This window comes from Leucoraja erinacea, chromosome 2, assembly GCF_028641065.1.
Source record: "Leucoraja erinacea ecotype New England chromosome 2, Leri_hhj_1, whole genome shotgun sequence".
NCBI lineage: Eukaryota > Metazoa > Chordata > Chondrichthyes > Rajiformes > Rajidae > Leucoraja > Leucoraja erinaceus.
The window spans coordinates 34,502,285-34,527,375 of NC_073378.1; the positions used below are offsets into that span (position 1 = coordinate 34,502,285).

At 42.4% G+C, this 25,091-nt stretch overlaps 1 protein-coding gene across 3 annotated transcripts in view; it reads right to left on the minus strand.

Annotated features, from left to right (window-relative positions):
- mboat1 (membrane bound O-acyltransferase domain containing 1) overlaps positions 1-25,091 on the minus strand; it is a 99,469-nt gene that overhangs the window by 39,905 nt on the left and 34,473 nt on the right. The window contains exons 1-3 of one of the 3 annotated variants that reach the window (XM_055654770.1): positions 21,119-21,171; positions 13,777-13,854; positions 6,325-6,420 (exon numbers count right to left, since the gene is read on the minus strand). In XM_055654770.1, the coding sequence (XP_055510745.1) occupies positions 6,325-6,420; positions 13,777-13,808 (128 nt within the window). In that variant the 5' untranslated portion in view covers positions 13,809-13,854; positions 21,119-21,171. Of the gene's footprint in view, positions 1-6,324; positions 6,421-13,776; positions 13,855-21,118; positions 21,172-25,091 lie in introns of those variants that run through there. The other 2 variants (XM_055654753.1, XM_055654761.1) reach the window with 2 other exon arrangements.

Genomic DNA, 25,091 nt, shown 5'->3' on the forward strand with positions numbered 1-25,091 from the left:
GCAGAACAGACTTGATGAGCTGAATGGCCTAATTCTGCTCCTATGTCTTATAATCTTATGACCATAGTCATTTATTTTGGATCCCCAAGAACCCAATCACAATGTTCAACTATAACATTAAATTGATGAACTGGAACTCGTTACATACAACACCCACCAATTTTAAACTTTTGCTGCATTAACTCTCCTTAAATGTGTAATTGACAGGGTTTATTCTTTACGAATTATTGGCACCACCATTCCAAAACACTGAACATTGGTTATTAATTATTTTGTGGGGAGTTGTTCAATGTTTCATATTGGATATTTTGCTTCTGAAAATTTATAGTTCAGTTTTTAATCATTTTGTTTTCTTGCTCATGACAATACAAGTTACAAAATCCTCTGATTCAGCAATGTATATCTACAGTGCTTAAAACAACAATTTACACATGGATGGTTAATAATTTTTTTGATGGTATGATATGAGGTATTGGGCATTTGGGTTTGAGATATTTAACCAAATATAAATTGGCAATGGAATTAGAAATGATAGGAAACTGGATATAGATATATCTTAAAATTCACTGCTGTTCTTTTAATTTCCCTGCTCAAGCGCATTCATCTGTCCCTATTTGTGTGTTGAGCCTGATGACAATATTTCGCAACACTTTGGAAATCACTTCCTTTAACAAAGACAGCTATTCTGGGGTACATTTCTCTGAAATTGAAAAGAGGCAGCCAATTCAGTTGGAATGATGCAATCGTTTTTTTTTACATCATATTTTGACACTGAAATAATCATTGACATTTTGAACTACACCCATAAGTGCAAAGTAGAAGGAAAGAAAACAAGGGACCACATCCGAGTAAAATAGTTTAATACCAGGGTGCTGAGAAAAGATAACAATGTAACCATAGCACTCTTTCTGAAATATGACTGGGTAGAATAGCGTGATGGCTTGTTAATTAAGGACATTCTTTAATATGACTTTATGAGACATGGGCATTGTGGTCAAGGTCAGTATTTACTATTCTTCCCTAACAGAAGTGAGAAAAGAGTCGTCTTCTGAACCGCTGCAGTTCTTCGGGGGAAGATACTCACACAATGCTACTGAGTCCGGTGTTTCAGAATTTAGACCAAGCCACACATGGATCGGCAACACATTTGGCCAGTAGGCTGGTGTATGAATTGGAAGGAAACTTGGAGAATTGATCGATAGTAAATAGCTCTAGGTTAACTGATTTTTGATCCACACCCAAAACATTTTCAAAAGCTGTAGCCGTCCTGTACTTTACCTGTTGCGTTAACTAGGTACCTGTAATTCAAAAGTACACCCTTTTCTACGTCACATGACCACAAAATTAAACATTGTTACTCATTGAGGAAACTCAAGATATTTCTTCTATAACTTTAATTTTAGATGAAATGCTCCTAGATGGGGGGTATGAAATCTCATATTAAACAGAAATATTAAACTAGCTTTAAAAATATTATCTCACCCACAAAACAAATGCAGAACAGTTTTACATTTTACTTTCAGTCGCTCTTCAAAAAGGGAGAATCATTTCCAAATTAGTTATTAAAGTGTTGCAACATCTATATAATTAAAAGTGTAAACTTGACCACTTCCTGTCTCCACTGTATGTTGATTTTAGAAAAAATGCTACCATATGATTTTTGGCCATCTCCTCCGCTGAGCAGGCCCCGAGGACTTTTCACATCAATGAAAAATAAAAAAAGTTATGAATGTTTAAAAAACTTTGAGATCCTCTCGCCTGTCAATCACCGCGATGAAGGTAATGCCCCTTCCGGGGGTGGAGGACAGGACTATAAAACCCCGGATGCCTGGACATGACTCAGTCACTATGCAAGATCGCGAGGGAGAGGCCACGATTCTCATTCTAAGCTGTGAATCAACTGAACTGTGAGTCTGCAATGTACTTGCAATAAATGATTTGTTAGCCCTTAACGAAAAGGAAATGAGCTGTTTGGACTGCCCTGTACATGAAACTGCAATGGCAATGGAAGTGAAATAAAAATGCAATCATCTGTTCGGCCTGCCCTGTGCTTGAAACTGCAATGACAATGGAAGTGAAATGAAAATGCGATCAGCTGTTTGGCATGCCCTGTGCTTGAAACTGCATTTTCATTTCATTTCCATTGGCATTGCAGTTTCAAGTACAGGTCAGGCCGAACAGCTGATTGCATTTTCATTTCACTTCCATTGCCATTGCAGTTTCAAGCACAGGGCAGACCGAACAGCTGATCGCATTTTCATTTCACTTCCATTGCAATCAGCTGTTTGGCCTGCCCTGTGCTTGAAATTGCAATGCCAATGGAAGTGAAATGAAAATACAATGAGCTGTTCAGCCTGCCCTGTACTTGAAACTGCAATGGCAATGGAAGTGAAATGAAAATGCAATGAGCTGTTCGGCCTGCCCTGTGCTTGAAACTGCAATGGCAATGGAAGTGAAATGAAAATGCAATGAGCTGTTCAGCCTGCCCTGTACTTGAAACTGCAATGGCAATGGAAGTGAAATGAAAATGCAATGAGCTGTTCGGCCTGCCCTGTGCTCGAAACTGCGATGGCAATGGAAATGAAATGAAAATGCAATGAGCTGTTCGGCCTGCCCTGCGCTTGAAACTGCGATGGCAATGGAAGTGAAATGAAAATGCAATGAGCTGTTCGGCCTGCCCTGTGCTTGAAACTGCAATGACACTGGAAGTGAAATGAAAATGCGATCAGCTGTTTGGCATGCCCTGTGCTTGAAATTGAAATGGAAATTAAATGAAATTAGTTGTTTGGCCTGTCTGAAACCACTGATTTCTGCCCACAAGGCCCCTATTAGCCGAGAAACCAGTCCCTTTTGCCCAAAATGCCCTTATTAGCACAGGAGGGGCATTTTGGCCCAAAAGGCCTCTGCCAGGCCAGGGAAAGTCCAGAAAAGGTGCCTTTGATGATATGCCATTTATTGTCACTATACATGTACAGTGAAACTGAAAGCTGCTCGTACTCAGTGCATACATACAATTTTACACAAAAAACAAGAAACAGAAAAACAAAACAGAAGGGAGATGGGGGGGGGGAATAGGTGCACAAATTCTACGGCGCTACATACATATATACATATATACAGATGGAAGTCCGTGTTGGGCGGTGTAGTCAGTGCATGTGTGGATTTGAATTTATGGTAGATATAATTCTCGGGAAGCAGCTATTCCTGAGTCTTTTACTGCGTTTTCACTTAGATTGGTTTTTAAAAGAGCCTATTTGGCCCATCAGGCCTCTACTAGCCCATGAGAAGTCCCTTTGGCCCATCAGTAAGTATTCCCCCTGCAAGTATTAAACCTCACCCCAGTATTTTTCTCCCTCACTTCATTGGCTCCCTGTGAGATCCAGGCCAGGATAGACGTTCTTCCTTCATTGCTGTGATCTGAAGAAATTGATGGAGAATGTCTAAAATTGATTCTCCACCCTCTCCCCCTTCTCTCTCACAGAATCTCTCACCTGTTTTGGGCAGAATTTCTGGCAGTTTCTGAGCTGTCAGCTCACCAGGCCTGAGTGACTGAGCTGCTAGCCCTCTAGGCCTGAGTGACTGAGCTGGCAGCCCACCAGGTCTGAGTGACTGAACTGCCAGCCCAATAATCCATTCGGCCCACAATGTCCATACTAGCCCTCTGGAAACCAGTCCCTTCAGCCCACAACACCCATACTAGCGCTCCAGAAAACCCCACTGGCCACCAATATTGGAATTGGTGGAGAGGTGGAATATTGCGTTGGGGGACCAGCCGCCCCGTGTGAACATGACCCAACGAGTCCCACTTAGTCTAATTACAGATTATAAATTGCACTTTCAGTTCTAAATTGCACTTTCACTCCTAATTGCACTTTCACTCATCTCATGTCAGAGGTAGGGAAACGAGTGAAGAGAATTCTTCGGGACACGATTTGCTTCCATTTAGCAGAGAATGGAACAGACTTGGATTGTTTTCTCCGCTATGCCGGAGACTGCAGGGAGACCAGACAGAGAACTCCCATAAAATTATGAGAGGCATAGTGCAGACAGTCAATCTTTTTTCCCCAGGGTGAAAAAAATTAAAATACTAAAATTAAAATACTTTAAGGTAAGAGGGGCGACATTTAAAGGATATGCGTGGGGCAAGTTTTTTTGTAAGAGAGGGCGACGAGTGCCTGGGGCATGCTTGAAGCAGATACATCAGTGGCATTTGTCAGATTTTGGAAAGGCATATGAATATGCTGGGAACTAGGGATATGGGTTATGTGCAGGTAGATAAGTATTTGCATCAAGATCGGCAGATATTGTCGGCCAAGGGGCCTGTTCTGGTGCTGTACTGTTGTTGTTCTAATATCACAGAACAAAAAAAAAAGTCAGACATTTTAGAAATCAACAATCATCTTATGTTTAGTGCTTCTGAAATAGTTTTGGTAGTGCATTTATAGGTTTTACTGATATTCCTCAGAAGGACACGGTGGCCAAATAGCTATCATTATTCTGAGGATACAAGTTCAAATCTCACCATAGAAATTGAATTTAGCAAAACCAGGTATTTTGTGACTTTGGAACAGAAACAATGACTGTAAAAGGAAAACAGAAGGTTATTAAAAAACCCAAACTGGTTCACTTCTGTTAAAAATTATTGCTGAAACTGCACATGATCCCAGCTCCATATTACTCTCAATAAGGGTTGCCCAGTGTCTTCAAGGAAGAAAATAAAAATCACCGAACATCCTGGAGCAGACTCGATTCTCTGATAATTCAACATGAAGTATGATTAAAAGAAAACAGTATTAATTATGCTAGCTAAACATCCTTGCTTAGAAATTAAATCGTGTAGCACCACATTTTTCTACATCACACCAATCACATGTAATTTCTATGAAAAATATATTGGAGGCAAACCATCAGTGACCTAGACAAAGGTCTTCAGAGGTCTGCAATTTTTCATTAGTGTATAAAGAGCCCCAACAATTCCTGGACAACATCTGCAGTTTTTCTTTAAATCCTGGAAGGATGAAGCATATTCTTACAAAAACTGGAGGTTTCCAGACTACTCTCCTTCTAGGACTATCTAAGCCCAGAGAGATCCACGGAGAGGCAATCATTCGGAAAAAGCCCTCTACCAACACCTCAAGCTCATCTCCATATTCTCACTCAGGGTCTGAGAACTCTCAGGGAGCTGCTCCAATTGACCCTCATAGAAAACAGGGAAAGACAATATACATGACACAGTATTATCTAGATCCCAATAGAGAAAAAACTCTGCAGCACAGAACTAGCCCCTTCAACCCAATTACCCCATGCTGACAAGGATGCCCTATTGACACTAGCCTCACCTGCCCACATTCCTCTAAAGCGTTCCTATCCATGTACGTGTCCAAATGTCTTTTAAATGTTGTTACAGTACCTGCCTCAATACCTCCTCTGGCAGTTTGTTCTGGCATCCTCTGTGAAAATGTTAACCCTCAGATTCCCATTAAATCTTTCTCATCTCACCTTCAACCATATGCTGAAGCATGTTGTTAATGTTTTATTGTATTCAAATATTGAATAATGTCATTTGACAACAAAAAATAAATGAACCCCGTCACATTTATACACAAAATGCTGTTAAATGTGTTATTTACCATATCCACAACAAGTATAGTCAAGAGTAATATCGGTTTATTACAACATTCAATAAATGCTCAGTTATCTCACAGCCAACATGCCACAATATACAGCACACCAGATGTTTTTTGCAACTGATACAGCAACCATGAAAAGGCACAACTCACCAAAAGGATCCACTGAGCATAAAGGAAAAGAAGAAACAGATCAACATGACAGACGGCACAGAACAGGAAGCTTAATGATTGAAATGAAGGGTAAAAATAACCATGAAGATCTTTAAAATGGCAATAAATGAATTTAGCAGGTTATCACAATGCCACACCTTCTCATCACAAGAGGTTTCAATATTTTATGGGGCCTTGGAGGAACAATTACAAATGTAGGTGAACGGTAACAACTGCCTGCAAGCTTCATGGATAAGATATTGCACCAGGAATTACAGAACAGATTTCAAATCCTACTATTGGCAGTGGGAAAACACAATGGAAGCCTCCAAAGAGAAAGCAGAGCAAAAGGGCAGAAATGAAGGTATTCCTCCCCACTTCACTCAAGCACCTTTCTTGGCATCTGAGCTGTTGCACTAATGAACTGGCTAAATTATGAACTCTCTTATAAGAAGGCAGTGATCATCTTGCATCTTGAATATATTAAGGGCCTAATGTTTTAAAAACAAAATCACAACCAAGAAATATCTGAAAAAGAACTCACCCGGAGAAATCTGTGCAGAGCAGCCCATAATTGAAGATATACACTCTGCTAATTTGGCACACTGTGAGATAGCCCATTGCTGCCACAAATGAATACCTGAAGGAACAAGAAACAAAACAATTATCACTGTGTTGTTATATGCAGAGAAAGGATAATAGCCACCTCTATTTTCTGGAAAGGGATGTTAATTTCCTCATCTCTCCTGCAAATCTGTTCTGGCATCCGGTTTAAGGGGAAACGATCAACTTTCATTCACTGTTTTCATACAAGTAAAAACCAACACACAATGTAGTCGAGGATAAATCATATGCTCTGTGGATAGTTCTCCCATAATTCAAAAGATTATAGGGTGATTGGTTTATAAGAAAAGGAACATTAGGTAGCTAAAGAAAAAACATTCCCGTTAAGAGTGATTGATTAATTGAAACATACAGCATGGAAACGGATCCTTTGGCTCACCAAGTCCATGCCGACCATCGATCACCCATTCACACTGGTTCTATGTTATCCTACTTTTGCATTCACTCCCTTCACAGTGGGGGCAATTTACAGAGGCAAGGTAACCTACTTAACCGCACATTTTTGGGATGTAGGAGGAAACCCACATAATGTCAGAGAGTTTGTGCGAACTCCACACACACATAGCACCCGAGGTCAGAATCGAACCCAGGTTTGCGGCGTTACAAGGCAGTGGCTCTACAAGCTACCCAACACTGCCGCTATGATGGGCTGTGGTCCAATAATTTGAGACAGGCCTTGCAAATTTGGAATTCATCTTTTGCAAATTGAAACTGATGCACGTCAATTTTTTTTAAAAATGTCAGTTCAATACAATTTTGATAATCTAATTAAGTGACTATGGTGGAGAAGGCAATTAAATAGAGTTAGGATAAAAATTGTAAAAAGCTTCTGGGTCTAAATAACTTACCATAATTCCAATGCCCCAAGGCCAACATGATCAACATCTACAAGCTACAAATGTTCAGAATGCAAGTCCTAGATTCAAACCCTAACTCCATAATTTGACCACGGCACTACCACGGTAACTAGGTACACTAGTACAGCAAATTACATCACCCTATGGAGAATTTCTTTGAGCTCCAATACTGGATCTCAACCAGTTAGCCTGATAAACAAGTCAAGTCAAGTCAAGTTTATTTGTCACATACACATACGAGATGTGCAGTGAAATGAAAGTGGCAATGCTCGCAGACTTTTGTGCAAAAGACAAACAACAAAACAACCAAACAAATTATAAACACAATCATAACACACATATTCTTTTACATAATAAATAATGGAAGAATGGCCTACTCCTGCACCATTGTCTATGTATCTATGGATCTCTGTGTCAAATAGAGGAGATGAATAGAGATCTCTTCACTGTTCCACAATACATGGACAAATATATGCTTTCCACATTTATCAGTCAGGTCCTACACTGAGCCCCAACAAGACAGCCAGTGACAGTCACTTGGATTTTCAGTAGGCCTGTGATAAGATGCCGCATGCGATGCTGTTAAACAAGATGAGAGCCCATAACATTAGAGGGAAGATACTAGCTTGGATAGAAGATTGGCAGAACAGATGACAACAAAGAGTGGGAATTAAGGAGGCTTTTTCTTGTTGGCTGCCAGTGGCGAGAGGTGTGTCACAAGAGTCAGTGTTGGGTCAGCTACTTTTCATGTTGTATAGTAATCATTTGGATTGACTACCACGTTTGCCGATGATACAAAGATAGGTAGAGGGGCAAGTAGTGGAGAGAAAGCAGGTACTCTGCAGAAGGACTTGGACAAGTTGGAAAAATGGCCAAAGAAGTAACAGATGGAATACAACGTGGCAAAGTGTGCTGTCATGCACTTTGGTAGTAGGAATAAAGACATAGACTATTTTCTAAATGGGGAAAGGATTCAGAAATCAGAGATGCTAAGGGACTTGGGAGTGATAGTAGAAGAGTCCCAAAAGGATAATTTGCAAGTTGAATTGTTAGCAAGGAAGGTAAATCCAATGTTAGCATTCAATTTGAGAAGACTCGAATATAAAAGCAGGGAGGCTTTATAAGGCACTGGTCAGGCCGCATTTGGAGTATGGTGAGCAGTTTTGGGCCACACATCAGAGGAGGGATGGACTAACGTTGGAGAGGTCCAGAAGTGGTTTACAAGAATGATCCTAGGGTTGATTGGGTTAGCGTTTGATGATTGTTTAACTGCACGAAGCTTGTACTCGCTGGAGTTCAGAAGGATGAGGGGGTATATCGAAACTTATCAAATAGTATCGTTGAGTGGTAGTGTGAAAACAGGCCCTTCAGCCCAACTTACCCACACCGGCCAACATGTCCCTGCTACACCAGTCCCATCTGCCCGCGTTTAGTCCATATCCCGCCAAACCTGTCCTATCCATGTACCTGTCTATCTGTTTCTAAATGTTGGGATAGTCCCAGCCTCAATTACCTCCTCTGGCTGCTTGTTCCATGCACTCACCACCCTTTGTGTGACAAAGTTACCCCTCAGATTCCTATTAAGTCTTTTCCCCTGCACCTTAAACCTATGTCCTCTGGTCCTTGATTCACCTACTCTGGGCAAGAGACTCTGTGCGTCTACCCTATCTATTTCTCTCATAGAAACATAGAAAATAGGTGCAGGAGTAGGCCATTCAGCCCTTCGAGCCTGCACCGCCATTCAATATGATCATGGCTGATCATCCAACTCATTATTCTGTACCTGCCTTCTCTCCATACCCCCTGATCCCCTTAGCCACAAGGGCCACATCTAACTCCCTCTTAAATATAGCCAATGAACTGGCCTCAACTACCTTCTGCGGGAGAGAATTCCAGAGATTCACCACTCTCTGTGTGAAAAAAGCTTTCCTCATCTCGGACCTAAAAGATTTCCCCTTTATCCTTAAACTGTGACCCCTGGTTCTGGACTTCCCCAAAATTGGGAACAATCTTCCTGCATCTAGCCTGTCCAACCCTTTAAGAATTTTGTAAGTTTCTATAAGATCCCCCCTCAATCTTCTAAATTCTAGCGAGTACAAACCGAGTCTATCCAGTCTTTCTTCATATGAAAGTCCTGACATCCCAGGAATCAGACTGGTGAACCTTCTCTGTACTCCCTCTATGGCAAGAATGTCTTTCCTCAGATTAGGAGACCAAAACTGTAGATGGTTTATGCATGCATCCAATAATGTAGCTACCTCATCACCATTGACACGCCCTCTCATATCAGTATAACTATGATCTCCTCCCTTCTCCTCCTCCCATTTTGTCCTGGTCCGCCTGAAGGCTGAGTGCAGCCAGTACTGGGACGTGTGTGCCATGTGCTATATTAAAGACTCTAGTAAAGGTTACAGTGTGTCAGACTAGACTCCTTTACAAAAACTGTACGCAATATTCCAGGTGTGGGCTCACCAAGACCCTGTACAACTGCAGTAGAACCTCCCTGCTCCGATACTCAAATCCTTTTGCTATGAATGCTAACATACCATTCGCCTTCTTCGCTGCCTGCTGCACCTGCATGCCTACTTTTAATGACTGGTGTACCATGACACCCAGGTCTCGTTGCATCTCCCCCTTTCCTAATCGGCCACCATTCAGATAATAATCTACTTTCCAGTTTTTGCCACCAAAGTGGATAACCTCACATTTATCCACATTATACTGCATCTGCCAAACATTTGCCCACTCACCCAGCCTATCCAAGTCACCTTGCAACCTCCTAGCATCCTCCTCACAGCTAACACTGCCCCCCAGCTTCGTGTCATCCGCAAACTTGGAGATGTTGCATTCAATTCCCTCGTCCAAATCATTAATATATATCGTAAATAGCTGGGGTCCCAGAACTGAGCCTTGCGGTACCCCACTAGTCACTGCCTGCCATTGTGAAAAGGACCCGTTTACTCCTACTCTTTGCTTCCTGTCTGCCAGCCAGTTCTCTATCCACATCAATACTGAACCCCCAATACCGTGTGCTTTAAGTTTGTATACTAATCCCTTATGTGGGACCTTGTCGAAAGCCTTCTGAAAGTCCAGATATAACACATCTACTGGTTCGCCCTTATCCACTCTACTAGTTACATCCTCGAAAAATTCTATAAGATTCGTCAGACATGATTTACCCTTCATAAATCCATGCTGACTTTGTCCAATGATTTCACCACTTTCCAAATGTGCTGCTATCCCATCTTTAATAACTGATTCTAGCAGTTTCCCCACTACCGACGTTAGACTAACTGGTCTGTAACTCCCCATTTTCTCTCTCCCTCCCTTTTTAAAAAGTGGTGTTACATTAGCTACCCTCCAATCCTCAGGAACTACTCCAGAATCTAAAGAGTTTTGAAAAATTATCACTAATTCATCCACTATTTCTGGGGCTACTTCCTTAAATACTCTGGGATGCAGCCTATCTGGCTCTGGGGATTTATCGGCCTTTCATCCATTCAATTTACCTAACACCACATCCCGGCTAACCTGGATTTCACTCAGTTCCTCCATCTCATTTGACCCCCGGTCCCCTGCTATTTCTGGCAGATTATTTATGTCTTCCTTATTGAAGATAGAACCAAAGTAGTTATTCAATTGGTCTGCCATGTCCTTGTTCCCCATGATCAATTCACCCGTTTCTGACTGCAAGGGACCTACATTTGTTTTAACTAATCTTTTTCTCTTCACATATCTATAAAAGCTTTTGCAGTCAGTTTTTATGTTCCCTGCCAGTTTTCTTTCATAATCTATTTTCCCTTTCCTAATTAAGCCCTTTGTCCTCCTCTGCTGGTCTCTGAATTTCTCCCAGTCCTCTGGTAGGCTGCTTTTTCTGGCTAATTTGTACGCTTCATCTTTTGTTTTGACACTATCCCTGATTTCCCTTGTTATCCACGGATGCACTACCTTCCCTGATTTATTTTTTTGCCAAACTGGGATGAACAATTGTTGTAGTTCATCCATGTAGTCTTTAAATGCCTTCCATTGCATATCCACTGTCAACCCATTAAGAATCAATCGCCAGTCTATCTTGGCCAATTCACGTCTCATACCCTCAAAGTTACCTTTCTTTAAGTTCAGGACCCTTGTTTCTGAATTAACGATGTCACTCTCCATCCTAATGAAGAACTCAACCATATTATGGTCACTCTTGCGCAAGGGGGCACGCACAACAAGACTGCTAACTAACCCTTCCTCATTACTCAATACCCAGTCTAGAATAGCCTGCTCTCTCGTTGGTTCCTCTACATGTTGATTTAGAAAACTATCCCGCATACATTCCAAGAAATCCTCTTCCTCAGCACCCTTGCCAATTTGATTCACCCAATCTATATGTAGATTGAAGTCACCCATTATAACTGTTTTACCTTTGTTGCACGCATTTCTAATTTCCTGTTTGATGCCACCCCCAACTCCACTACTACTGTTAGGTGGCCTGTACACAACTCCCACTAGCGTTTTCTGCCCCTTAGTGTTTCGCAGTTCTACCCATATCGATTCCACATCCTCAAAGCTAATGTCCTTCCTTTCTATTGCGTTAATCTGCTCTCTAACCAGCAACGCTACCCCACCTCCTTTCCCTTTCTGTCTATCCCTCCTGAATATTGAATATCCCTGGATGTTCAGCTCCCAGCCTTGGTCACCCTGGAGCCATGTCTCCGTGATCCCAACTATATCATAGTCATTAATAGCTATCTGCACATTCAACTCATCCACCTTATTACGAATGCTCCTTGCTTTGAGACACAAAGCCTTCAGGCTTGTTTTTACAACACTCTTACTCCTTATACAATTATGTTGAAAAGTGGCCCTTTTTGATTTTTGCCTTGGGTTTGCCGGCCTGACACTTTTACTTTTCACCTTGCTACCTATTGCTTCTACCCTCATTTTACACCCCTCTGTCTCTACGCTCACACATTTAAGAAACCCTTTCCCTTTAACTCCATCCTCCACTATCCCATTCGACACCCCACCCCCCTTATTCAATTTAAAACCACCCGTGTAGCAGTGGCAAACCTGCCTGCCAGAATGCTGGTCCCACACCTGTTAAGAGGCAATCCATCCCTTTTGTACAGTTCCCCCTTACCCCAAAACAGATCCCAGTGATCTAAGAATCTAAATCCCTGCCCCGTGCACCAGTTCCTCAGCCACACGTTCAGGTCCCGTATCTCCCTGTTCCTGCTCTCGCCAGCACGAGGAACTGGAAGCAAACCGGAGATAACAACCCTGGAGGTCCTGCTTTTCAGCATTTTTCCGAGCTCTCTAAAGTCACGCTGCAGAATATTCATCCCCTTCTTTCCAACATCGTTTGTGCCGACATGCACTACCACTTCCGGATGTTCACCTTCGCCCTTGAGGATTTTCTGCACTCTGTCCGTGACATCCCTGGATCCTGGCACCAGGAAGGCAGCACACCATCCTCGTGACTTTGTACACCTCAAGAAGATCACCCCTCATCCTTCAGCGCTCCAAGGAATAGAGTCCCAGCCAACTCAACCTCTCTCCATCTCAGACTCTCTAATCCTGGCAACATCCTTGTAAATCTTCTCTGTACCCTTTCCAGCTTGACATCTTTCCTATAAAATGGTGCCCAGAACTAAACACAATACTCTAAATGCAGCCTCACCAATGTCTTATACAACTGCAATGTGATTTCCCAACTTCTATACTCAATACTCTGACTGATGAACGCCAATGTGCCAAACGCCTTTTTGACCACTATCTACCTGCAACGCCACCTCCAAGAAACCATGCACCTGCACTCCTAGATATCTCTGCTCTAAAACACTCCCCAGATCCCTACCATTCACTGTGTAGGTCATGCCCATGGTAGACTTCCCTAAATGTCACATCTCACATTTCTCTGTAATAAATTCATTCAACCATTCCTCAGCCCAACTGGCCAATCGATCAAGATCCTGCTGCAATTTTTCACAACCATCTTCACTATCTGAAAAACCACCCACTTTTGTATAATTTGTAAACTTGCTAAACTTTAGCCTGAAAAGTGAAAGCCCTGGAGATAGTGGAGAGGATGTTTTCATTAGTAGGAGAGCCTGGGACCAAAAGGCATAGCCTCGGAATAAGAGGATGTATCTTTAGAAAGGAGTTGAAGAGGATTTTTTTTAGCCACAGCCAGCTGTGGAGGCCAAGACTTCGGGAAATTTTTAAATGAAGATTGATAGGTTCCTGATTCATGAGGATATCAACGTTTACAAGTAAATGGAGTAGAATGGGGTTGAGAGGGAAAGATAGATCAGCCATGGTTGAATGGCAGAGTAGACTCGATGGGCCGAATGGCCTAATTCTGCTTCTATGACATGAACAAAGATCAAAAATCAGGTCAGGTCTTATGAATGTAGAAAATTAATCAAAATAACAAATAAGTATTGTCATATTATGGCATGTAAAATAGTAACCCGGTTGACTTAAAACTAGGAAATAATTTCAAACTGATTTTACTCAAACCATACCTGTGTATATTTGAGATGCTTGCTTTTGTCATAATGAAGTAGCATAAAGAAACTTCTATAAAAATATGTAAAGAATACCTGGAGAAGAAACAGTTAAAAAGGTCATACATTTGGCTTGAAATCACAAATACAGAAAACATGACATTTAGTTCTCTGTCACTCAGTCACAGCCAATTTGTATCTCAACTCCATATTATTGAACACTTGCGCTCAGGAAAAGATTGCTAATACATGTCCACCATTGATTTTCCAGCTCCCTTGGTTCCAGAGCCTTTCTGGATTATCCGTTTTGCCGGTCCAGCAGAGGTCATAGCCCTGCGGAAAAAGGCCCTTTGAGTCCGCTTCAACCAGTGATCCCCTTACACTAACACTATCATGCACACGAGGGACAATTTACAACTTTTACACCAGCTAATTAACCTACAAGTCTATATGTCTTTGGAAAGTGGGAGGAAACCGGAGCAATTGGGGAAAATCCAGTTGGGTACCTAGATTTCTGTGAACAATTTACCACCAGACATGAAAATTATATGACTTGTAAAATGACACATTAAACCAAGGCTTAAAGTGAGTGGAAAAGATCTTACAGTATTAAATTGTGGATGCTTAAAGTGAGTGGAAAAGATCTTACAGTATTATTTTAAAGCAGGTACAGAACCGGCCAACATTTATTCCTCCCAAAAATGTCTGCTAAAAGATTATTTGGTCACTATCAGAATGCTATGACAGTTTGATATGCGTTCTCTCATTGGAAATGTCCTGAAGTCATAGAGTGATACAGTGTGGAAACAGGCCCTTTGGCCCATCTTGCCCACGCCAGCCACCTCCCTGCGTTTGGTCCATACCCTCTAAACCTGTCCTCTCCATGTACCTGTCTGTTTCTTAAATGTTGGGATAGTCCCTGCCTCAATTACCTCCTCTGGCAGCTTGTTCCATACACCCACTACCCTTTGTTGAAAAGGTTACCCCTCAAATTCCTATTAAATCTTTCCCTTTCACCTTGAACCTCTGGTCCTCGATATTGGAATCTCCTGAAAGTGAAACGATAGAGGTGCTTGTAGACATCAAAGTATTATTTTAAAGTCAGAATCAGAGTCATACAGTACAGAAACAGGCCCTTCGGCCCACCTCGTCAATTACGACCAATATGTCCCAGCTCAGCTTCTCCCATTTACATGTTGATATCTCTTAGTAATCTTTCCTACCCATGTCTATGTCTAGTGCCTTTTAAATGCTTTGATAGTAACGGCCACAGCCATGTCCTCGGGCAGCTCATTTCATATACCCACAATCCTCTGAGTGAAAAACTTGCGCCTCGGGTTCCCATTAAATCTAGCTGTTCCCACACCAAATCCTCTGGCTTTTTATTCTTCCACGCCCATCACCGTCTGTTATAAGAGAATTTTCCTAACAGTCTGTGACCCATAGCGCTGTGGCCAGAGTGCTATGTTTAAAGCCCATAGCGCTACAGCCGGTTGCGCTATATTTAGAACCAGTAACGCTGCAGCTGACAGATCTTTCTTTAAATTCACACGCACTAAGCCACCAGCGCTCTGTTTAAACCTTAGCGCGCCAAACCAGCAGCGCCGTTTGTATTACCTTTACTCGCCAAGTCTGTAGCGCTGCGTACTGCTTTACACGCCAGTCTGCCGCCGATAGCACTTTGTTCACAAAGGGGAGGGGGGAAAGGGGGTTGCTCGGATGCAGTCCCCTACCATTGGTTATAGTTTGAATTTGGGAGCAGCGCCATTAGCCAGGACTTATTTCAACAGCTGATTTCTTACCTGTATAAAGGCAGGTGCCAGTAAGCCAGAAGTTAGTTCAAGTTGATGTATGAGATGGGTTCACCGACGGAGGAGGCAGAAAGAGAGTGGGAGAGAGAGAGAACGAGAGGGAACGAGAGGGAGAGAACGAGAGAGAAAGAACGAGTGAGAGAGGTGTGCGGCTGTAAAATTGGACCCCGCACATACCAAAACTAGTATTGTTTTTGTCCTCTCTTGCCAATAAAACTGATTTGCAACTAAACAGACGAGTGAGCCTTTTTCTAGTCAGATCCTTGAACCTGTTCCCTTGTAACACCGCCCCCAGGAAAAGACTGTGCATTCACCGTATCAATTCCCCTCATGATTTTATACACCTCGAAAATCACTCAGCCTCATGTGCTCCAAGGAAAAAAGTCCAAGCCTACACAACCCCTTCCAATAGCTCAGGTCCTTGATTCCTGGCTAAAATCCTTGTAAATTCTCTCTGCATCTTCCATGCTGCAGGATGACCAAAACTGAACTTGTACAACTATAACATAACGTTCAAACTTCTACTCAATTTTTAAAGGCGGTTGCAGTTTGACAACTTACCCTGTGTTTATTTAGTAAATATTATAATTTTACTACAAATTATAGAACTGCCATCTTTGAAATTATAATTGAAGCTTTTCTGGGGCTTTGAGTTCAGCAAGATTATTTCTCCATTACAAACACAGCATGTTGAACATTACAAATTGTGTGTATAAAATGAATCACATTTTCAGTGGTGCTCCTGGAAGGATTGTTAGGACAAATAATCAACTGTACTTCATGTAATCTGTATCATCTGTTTAGTTTGGCTGTATGGTATCTCAAATTTCAAAGTACCTTAATTGGTACACGTGACAGTAAACTGACCTTGAAACCTTGAGACCTTGAGTGAATCCACACCCTGTTTTCTTTTTCCAACTTAAAGGAATATTTGATATTCAGCACCATTGGAGTTTACAGCACCAAGAAGCTAACTAGCTCAACAAATAATTTTCAGCTAGAACGAACCAATAATAAACTGCATTCCCATATCTCACCCAGAACTTGGTAATTTATTTTGCTTTAAATATTCATCCAGTTACAGCATAAAATATGTTTGATCCTATAATGCCTCTGTGGGCATAATCTACTGTTCATTTATCCGCTCTTTATAATCTCAGGTGTCACTGGCTCAACTGCATTCCATTTTCTAACACTCTCAACACCAGTTCCATATTTATAGCTCAAAACGCACCGATTCCCCAACCAGAGAGAAAAACGCTTCTCAAAGCTTTCCCTGCTCCACAAGAAATAGCTCCTTTCAATCTTCATAGTTAGTTTTTCATCGCTGTTATCAAACTATTTTATCATTGTGTTTATTCTACACCGCCTGGAAATTCAATCACCCAACACTCGTTACAGCACATTTTGCCATTTTTAAGAATGTTTTCATTCATGGGGTGTGGATATTGCTGATGGGACTGACAGTTCCTGTCCATTCCGAACTGAGTCCTCAGTCAAGATTCAGTCACATTGCAGAGAGTCCAGAGTAGCAACAGACCAACTAACAGACTTCCTACTTTGTGGGACATGTAAACTGATATATTTTCATGGGTCGGCACAGTGACGGCGAGGTAGAGTTGCTGCCTTACAGTCCCAATGACCGGGGTTCGATTCTGACTACAGGTGCTTGTTTGTACGGAGTTTGTACGTTCTTCCCGTGACCAGAGTGGGGTTTCTCCAGGATCTCCCGTTTCCTCCCACAATCCAAAGATGTATAGGTTTGTTGGGTAACTGGCTTGGTAAAAATTGTAAATTGTCCCTAGTATGGGTTGGGTTAGTGTGCAGTGATCGCTGGTCGACGCAGACTCGGTGGGCCAGTGGGCCTGTTTTCACACTGTATCTCTAAAATTAAAGGTGAAATTCAGTAGCAGCCACTTCCAAGTTGTTTCATGTTCCTCTGGAAATGTGACCAAGCACTTCTCTGTGTTGATCAAGCTTGCCATTGCGATATAATTTATTACATAAGATGAAGTCATTCCCCATGCATCACTTCTTTCAGGTCAATGTGGGAGAACTGAATCATGCAGTCATAGAGCCATGCAACATGGAAGGTACAAAGGGACTTGAGACGCTGGTGTAAGATTCCCAAAAGGTTAATTTGCAGGTTGAGTCGGTAGTAAGGAAGGCAAATGCAATGTGAGCATTCACTAGACTAAGTGGGACCCGTTGGGTCCCAGTCACACGGGAGGCCTAGTCCCCCAACGCAACCCATTCCCCAACGCAATATTCCACCACTCACTTGTTCCACCAATGCAACCCGTTCCCCCAACGCAATGTGAGGAAGAGGAGGGTGTGGGGGAGGGGGGAGGTGTTGGGGCGGAGGGGTTGTGGGGGGCGAGGGTTTGTGGGGTTGGGGGAATTGTGGAGGCAGGGGGTGGGTGGGAAAGAGGGTGTGTGGGGGCAGGGGTGCCTGGGCAGAGGGGGTGCGTGAACAGGCGGGGGTTGTGGGGGGAGAGGGTGTGTGGGGGGGGGGGGGGGGTGAGTTGTGGGGCAAGAGGGATGTGTGGGTGGGCGGTAGAGGCATGTGGGAGACGGGGGTATCACGGGGAGGGGGGAGGAGCCAGCGAGGGGGAACAGAGGTTTAGTGGCTGGAATTGGTGGTGCAATGGGGATTTGCAGCCGGCGCTGGTCGCTAGACGTTCTCCTCCGCTGGGAGCAGAGCCTCCGCTTTCCGTTTGGCGACATCTCTGACTCTGGGCTGGGCTGGGTCTCCAACTCTGGGCTCGGCTGGGTCTCCGACTCTGGGCTGCTTGGGGCTGGGCTGATTGTGGTTTCTTCGAAAATTGTGTCTGGTTGGAAACCTCCGCCGTCCATCCTCAGCTCCAATAAAGACGCGATGGCGCAGGAAGAGGAGGACCGTTCCGGGGAGTGACAGGGGAAGAGACTAATCCACGCAGCGTTGACTGGCAGGAGAAGAGATCGATCTGCGCACGCGTGGTTTTTAAGATTTTTAAACCTCACTAACTTTTACGACATTCAACCGATCGGAACGAAACTTGGTGCACTCGCAGCACAGGAGAACGGTGAGTGAACTTGCAAAAATCGTAGCGCTATCGCGAACCACTTTTGCGCAAATAGAAAGACCACGCAAACTGGAAGATAACAAGATCAGACTTTTAGTGATGTATAGATTTTGAGAGGATGAGATAATAAAAACAAGAATGTTGTCCTGAAGATTTATAAGACCACATTTGGAATTTGCAGAACAGTTTTGGGCTCCAAATCCAAGGAAGGGTGTGCTGTTGCTGGGGAGGGTCCAGTAGTGGTCGAATCTGAAGAAGGGTTTCAAAAGAAAACAAAGTCATAGGGACTTGGGAGTGCTGGTGCAGGACTCACCAAGATTTAATCTGCAAGTCGAATCGGTGGTAAATAAAGCAAACACAATGTTAGCATATATTTCAAGAGGGCTTGTATACAAAAACAGGGATGTAATGCTGAGGCTTTATAAGGCTGTGGTAAGGCCATATTTGGAATATTGTGAGCAATTTTGGACACCATATTGTATCTGAGGACGGATGTGCTGACTCTGAAGAAACTCCAGAGGAGGTTTCCAAGAATGATCCCAGGAATAAGTAGGTTATCCTATGATGAGCTTTTGTCGGCACTGGACTTCTACTCGCTGGAGTTCAGATGGATGAGGGGGACCTCATTGAAACATACAGAATAGTGAACGGCTTGGATAGATTGGATGTGGAGAGTCTGTTTCCACCAGTGGGAGAGTCTAGGACTAGAGGCCAGAGCCTCAGCATTAAAGGACGTTATTTTAGGAAGGAGATGAGGAGAAATTTCTATAATCAGAGGGTGGTGAATCTGTGGAATTCTTTGCCGCAGAAGGCTGTGGAGGCCAGGTCAGTGGATATTTTTAAGGCAGAAATAGATTCTTGGTTAGTACAGGTGTCAGAGGTTATGGGAAGAAAGCAGGAGAATGGGGTTAGCAGGGAGAGGTAGATTAACCATGATTGAATGATGAAGTAGACTTGATGGGCTGAATGGCCAAATTCTACTCCTATCACTTCAAGGTTCCAAGGTCAGTTTTATTGTCACATGTACCAATTAAGGTACAGTGAAATTCGATTTACCATATAGCCATACTAAAAATAAAAAATAAAAAGTAACAAGACAAACAACTACATAAAGGTTAGCGCAAACATCCACCACAGCAGATTCCCTGCATTCCTCACTGTAATGGAAGGCAATAAAGTCCAATCTTCTTCCTCTTTATTCCCTTATGACCTGAAACGTCACCTATTCCTTTTCTCCAGAGATGCTGCCTGACCCGTAGAGTTGTTCCAGTATATTGTGTCTATCTTTGGTGTAAACCAGCATCTCCAGATCCTTCCTACGCATGATGTCCCAGGAACAGCTATCACTGGGTACTGCTAGGACAAATAGGTCCACGCTGCACTAGCTGGGCAGGGACTCACCAGACGTATTGCTGACTTACCGCTCATTGTTCAGAGACTTACCACCCCCAGCTGCACCAACCACACACCAGCTACCTCCTCAGTGGCCAGGTAGGGTGCCCATGACCTTCCTATTCTTAGTCCCTGATGCTGGCCTCAATGTCCTACACCACCACACTGATCACATAACACATCATCGCCCCAATCCTTGGATCCTCGCTCTGCCATCTTTCTCCACCATCCCACTCCCCACACAGCATACCCTTATTCTGCTGTGTCCCTTCCACGTGTCTCACTCCCTCCCATCCCCGACCACCCCCAGCAGCCTCTGTCACAATTTGGTCTATGTATGGTGCCCATCCCAGGTCCCCGAACCTGGTCCCAGACAGCACACTGTCATCACCAGCGGTGCGCATTTCAGTGACAACAGGGATATCGCTCAAGGTTACAGCTAGTTCGGGGGACAGGCGGCAATTAAAGCTGTTTGTCAATGACAAGAATCATTGGCAACCATGGCTTTCAAGTTCGATGTAATTAGATGCCCAAAACTACCAATGCAACCTTCCCTTTGCCATACAACTCTCTCCCCCAACTGATCCGCAATTCCGTGTCCCTCACCATCTTCCAGTCCCGCCTCAAGACCCATCTCTTCACCTCTGCCTATCCTTAGCCCCACGTCCCCCTCCCTTTTCATCTGTGTTTAAATTGCCTCATATTGTGTTTTGGATTGAATTCTGTCTTTAATTTGTGTACTAGTCATGTCTCTACTATTTATTTCATTCCCCTTACATGTTTTTCCTCTACTTGCTAAATTTTTGTAAGGTGTCCTTGAGACTCTTGAAAGGCGCCCACAAATAAAATTTATTATTATTATACATTTATCATCAGTACTTTGTTTTCCTGCTCCATTCATTTCCCCAAAGGGTTTATTTTATCACTGCGATGTTACCTCTCAAAACTTGCACTCAAGTCATTTGCATCTTCTTTCCCCACCTTAATTTTCCTCTCTAATCGTTCAACAATCCATTGATTCATCACTCCTATTCCTCATTTCCTCTTTCTAAATCCATCACACCGCACTTTTCCAAATGTAGTCATATTTACCATTGCCTGCGAATCCCACCAACATTTGTTTGTAAACTGTTGAGGCCCCTTAACTTCACATTCTATTTTGCCTGTAAGGCAACCAAAGACATACGTCAAGAGCACTTGGAACTTTTAATGATCCAAAACATCATTGGATTAAAATACAAAACATCTGCATACTGACAACTTAAACAATTGAGCTCAAAGGCATGATCGTTATGTATCAAATATGTTTCTTATCAGTTATCAAGGTTTGTCTGCTGGAAAAATGATCTCGGATGATAGGTTTGCCTTTTGCTCTCAGAATGGCCTTTGTTAACTTCTGATCTGCAAACAATTTTTGTTAATCTCAGATATAAGGATGGAAGTGATTCCCATAAAGAAAGGTAAAAAGGAGCAGCTGAGTTAGACTGTGATGGAAGTTATTGCTCAAATACCTAGTGGTGTGCAAATGGCAGTAGACCGCACAACATTGTGCTACTGGGAATGAAATTTTAAACCTTAAGGTGTAAGAAATAATCAGCAAGAGTCAAGAAGGAGAAATAACTGGATAACCAAACACCCCATCCATCACATGTCTGCTTCTCCCTCTTGATCCCTCAATCTTTGGCTGTTACTTTCCAACCCCCACACCAGACTTCTAAACTACAATCCCTCAGTCCTTTCCAACTCAACCCTACCTTCTGGCCCAAAGTGTTGGAGTAACTCAGTGGTTCTGGCACCATCTCTGGAGGACATAGATAGGCAACATTTTGGGTGAGGACCCTTCTTCAAGCTCTGAAGAAGTCTGAAGAAGGGTCCCGACTCAAAGCGTTGCCTATCCACAACTTCCAGAGATGCTGCCTGAGCCGCTGATTTAATCCAGCACTTTGTCTTTTTTGCAAACCAACAACTGCAATTCCTTATGTCTACATTTGACAGAAAATCAGTGGTGGACCTGTATAAAGCCCAACTTTTTCAAAATAGAAAAACAAGGAACTGCAGATGTTGCAAAAAAGACACAAAGGATTTGTTGGTTAGTTACCTAAAATTGGAGAGGTCAATATTCATATCGTCAGTTTGTCAGCTACCCAAGTGGAAAATTACATGTTGTTCCTCCAGTTTGCATGTGGCCTCACTCTGGGAACAAAGGCACCCCAGGACAGAAAAGTCAGGATAGGAATGGGAAGAGGAGTTGCAATGGTGATCAACTGGGAGATCCAGTACGTCTGCCATGGCATTTAATATAGCATTCCTCTCATGAGCTTGTGGGAAATTTATGTGAAATACTATTTGATAGTAGAATGGCTACATTGGAGGTTGCAGGAGTGCACAAAATCGTACATAATTTTATCATTGGTGCATTTGCATTCATGTTGTTACTGTTCAAAGCAATAATAACTAGCTATAGTAACTCTGTCTATTTTCACATGGGTTTCCCGAAACGTTACAAGATCACATTTACATAATTAAAGTGAAATTTGAATAGTTCCATTAAAAAATTGTATGCAAACAAATTGCTTGTTCCTGGTCTCTTTATATTTTCTTGCACTCCTGCTAATGGATTCCATTTACTTATGAGAATAAGTATAACACCCTATGATGGAAAATTGAATCAAACACAACAGCAGCTAAGATAAAAATTGTAAATCTTTGATCAGTATTATAAAATGATTTATTCACTTCACACAAGAAAGATGGAAGAAAAGACTTGAAATATTTGAATCCCTTCTCCTAACCACTATAGATCCCCTTTCTCTTGGGAAGTATTCAGTAAATCTATCCTTTTGAGTACGTTTGATTGCGTCCCAAGATTTTTCACTGCGTCTCAGTGTCAAATGTTGCTTGACCATAACTCATACTGCTAAGTTGTAGGAACTTAGCAATACAGAAGTCCAAGCTGTTTATTAGGGACTAAAGATTCTTTCTTAAGTTCTTGCACAATGATCTATAACTTAGGGATGCTTCTGTCCCCTCCACTGTAAACACACTAATAATTGGTCTTTACAATAGCAATGTTACAAAATTATGAGATTTTAAAAAATCAAGTCTGTAATTTATCCCATCAGATAAAGCATAAATATGTTTAATTTGACACCTAATTCACTTTCATATCTTCAGTATTAAAAAAGTTATGGCCATTTTCATACTTGGAAATTAGCATCTTGTTCCCTATTGCTTTTTCATTGACTTAACACAAAAGCTGTGGTCGAGAACAGTCAAAAGCCCATAACTTTCTTAAAAATTAAGAGAACTGAAAGACATTTTCAGTTATTATAGATTGAAGCATTCTGAAACAAATATGAAACAATCTTACTTAGATGACTTGAAATTAAAGCATATCATTAATTAGTTACCTAATTGTAGCTAATTACAAAATTCAATTACTAGATCTAAACATCTATCCATTTCTTAAGAATAGATTAACATTTTTAAATAGCCCAAGTGTCCAACTAACATTCACACAATAATTTACAATATAACATAATTTTTAAATCTCATTGTCATGAGTTTATAGGCCAAATGGAAGGAATTTAACGTTTAATAACTGTAAATTAATGGCCATTTAAATCAGCTTGCGAGTGGGTTTTTCTGGAACGCGACCATTTGAAACATTGCGGTTGCAGTGATTTAGTCCCCCCTATCGGCAGCAAAAACACTGCCGGTTCGTACGGGGAAAAAAATCACCGTTTCGCAACTTAAAATGTGAATTAAATGCATCTTAAGAAACACTTTTATACATATAAACAAACTACTTCCTTTTACCTGTCCCCTACGTAAAATCCGTCCCCGTTGTCGGCTTCAGAAGCTGATTTTGAAATCACTCTAGCGATTAACTTGTCGGGCGAATTTTTTAAAAGAATACACAGAACGGCCGTCGGAACGATTCTTTAGCAAAAGCTTGCACTCCAACAAAATATAATCCAGGACCAGGTCAGAGAAAATCGCATTTTAACCCCGCCCCCACCCCCCCTCAAACGCGCCAAAATCGCGCACACAGCCAGTGGCAGAATTGCAACGCCGCTGAAGGTAAGTATTGTAACATAACTATTTACAAAATGTGGGATCATCGTGAGCATCAGAGTAACTGAGCAAGTACTTGCAGGGTCAAAGATGGCATGGAAAACCAAAACTTGCACCACTTGCAAAGCAAAATGCAGCAAGATGGCAAGAGGTCATGCTATGACGAGTATCAAACTGTGCTAGGTCTTTTGGTCCACCCATGTTAGAAATATGGTTTGAAGCATTTTGGCAATGGTGGAGCAGCGGTAGCGTTGCTGCCTCACAGCGCCGGAGACCCGGGTTCAATCCCGACTACGGGCCCTGCAAAGACATACAGATTTGTAGGTTAATTGGCTTGGTAAATGTAAAAAATGTCCCTAGTGGGTGTAGGATAGTGTTAATATACGGGGATCGCTGGTCAGCACAGACCCAGTCGGCCGAAGGGCCTGTTTCCGCGCTGTATCTCTAAACTAAACTAAACTTATCGGTTCACCAGACTGATTCCTGGGATGTCAGGACTGTCTTATGAAGAAAGACTGGATAGATTTGGTTTATACTCTCTAGAATTTAGGAGATTGAGAGGGGATCTTATAGAAACTTACAAAATTCTTAAGGGGTTGGACAGGCTAGATGCAGGAAGATTGTTCCCGATGTTAGGGAAGTCCAGGACAAGGGGTCACAGCTTAAGGATAAGGGGGAAATCCTTTAAAACCGAGATGAGAAGAACTTTTTTCACACAGAGAGTGGTGAATCTCTGGAACTCTCTGCCACAGAGGGTAGTTGAGGCCAGTTCATTGGCTATATTTAAGAGGGAGTTAGATGCGGCCCTTGTGGCTAAGGGGATCAGGGGGTATGGAGAGAAGGCAGGTACGGGATACTGAGTTGGATGATCAACCATGATCATATTGAATGGCGGTGCAGGCTCGAAGGGCCGAATGGCCTACTCCTGCACCTAATTTCTATGTTTCTATGTTTCTATGAGGATGCATCACAGCATGGTTTGGGAACA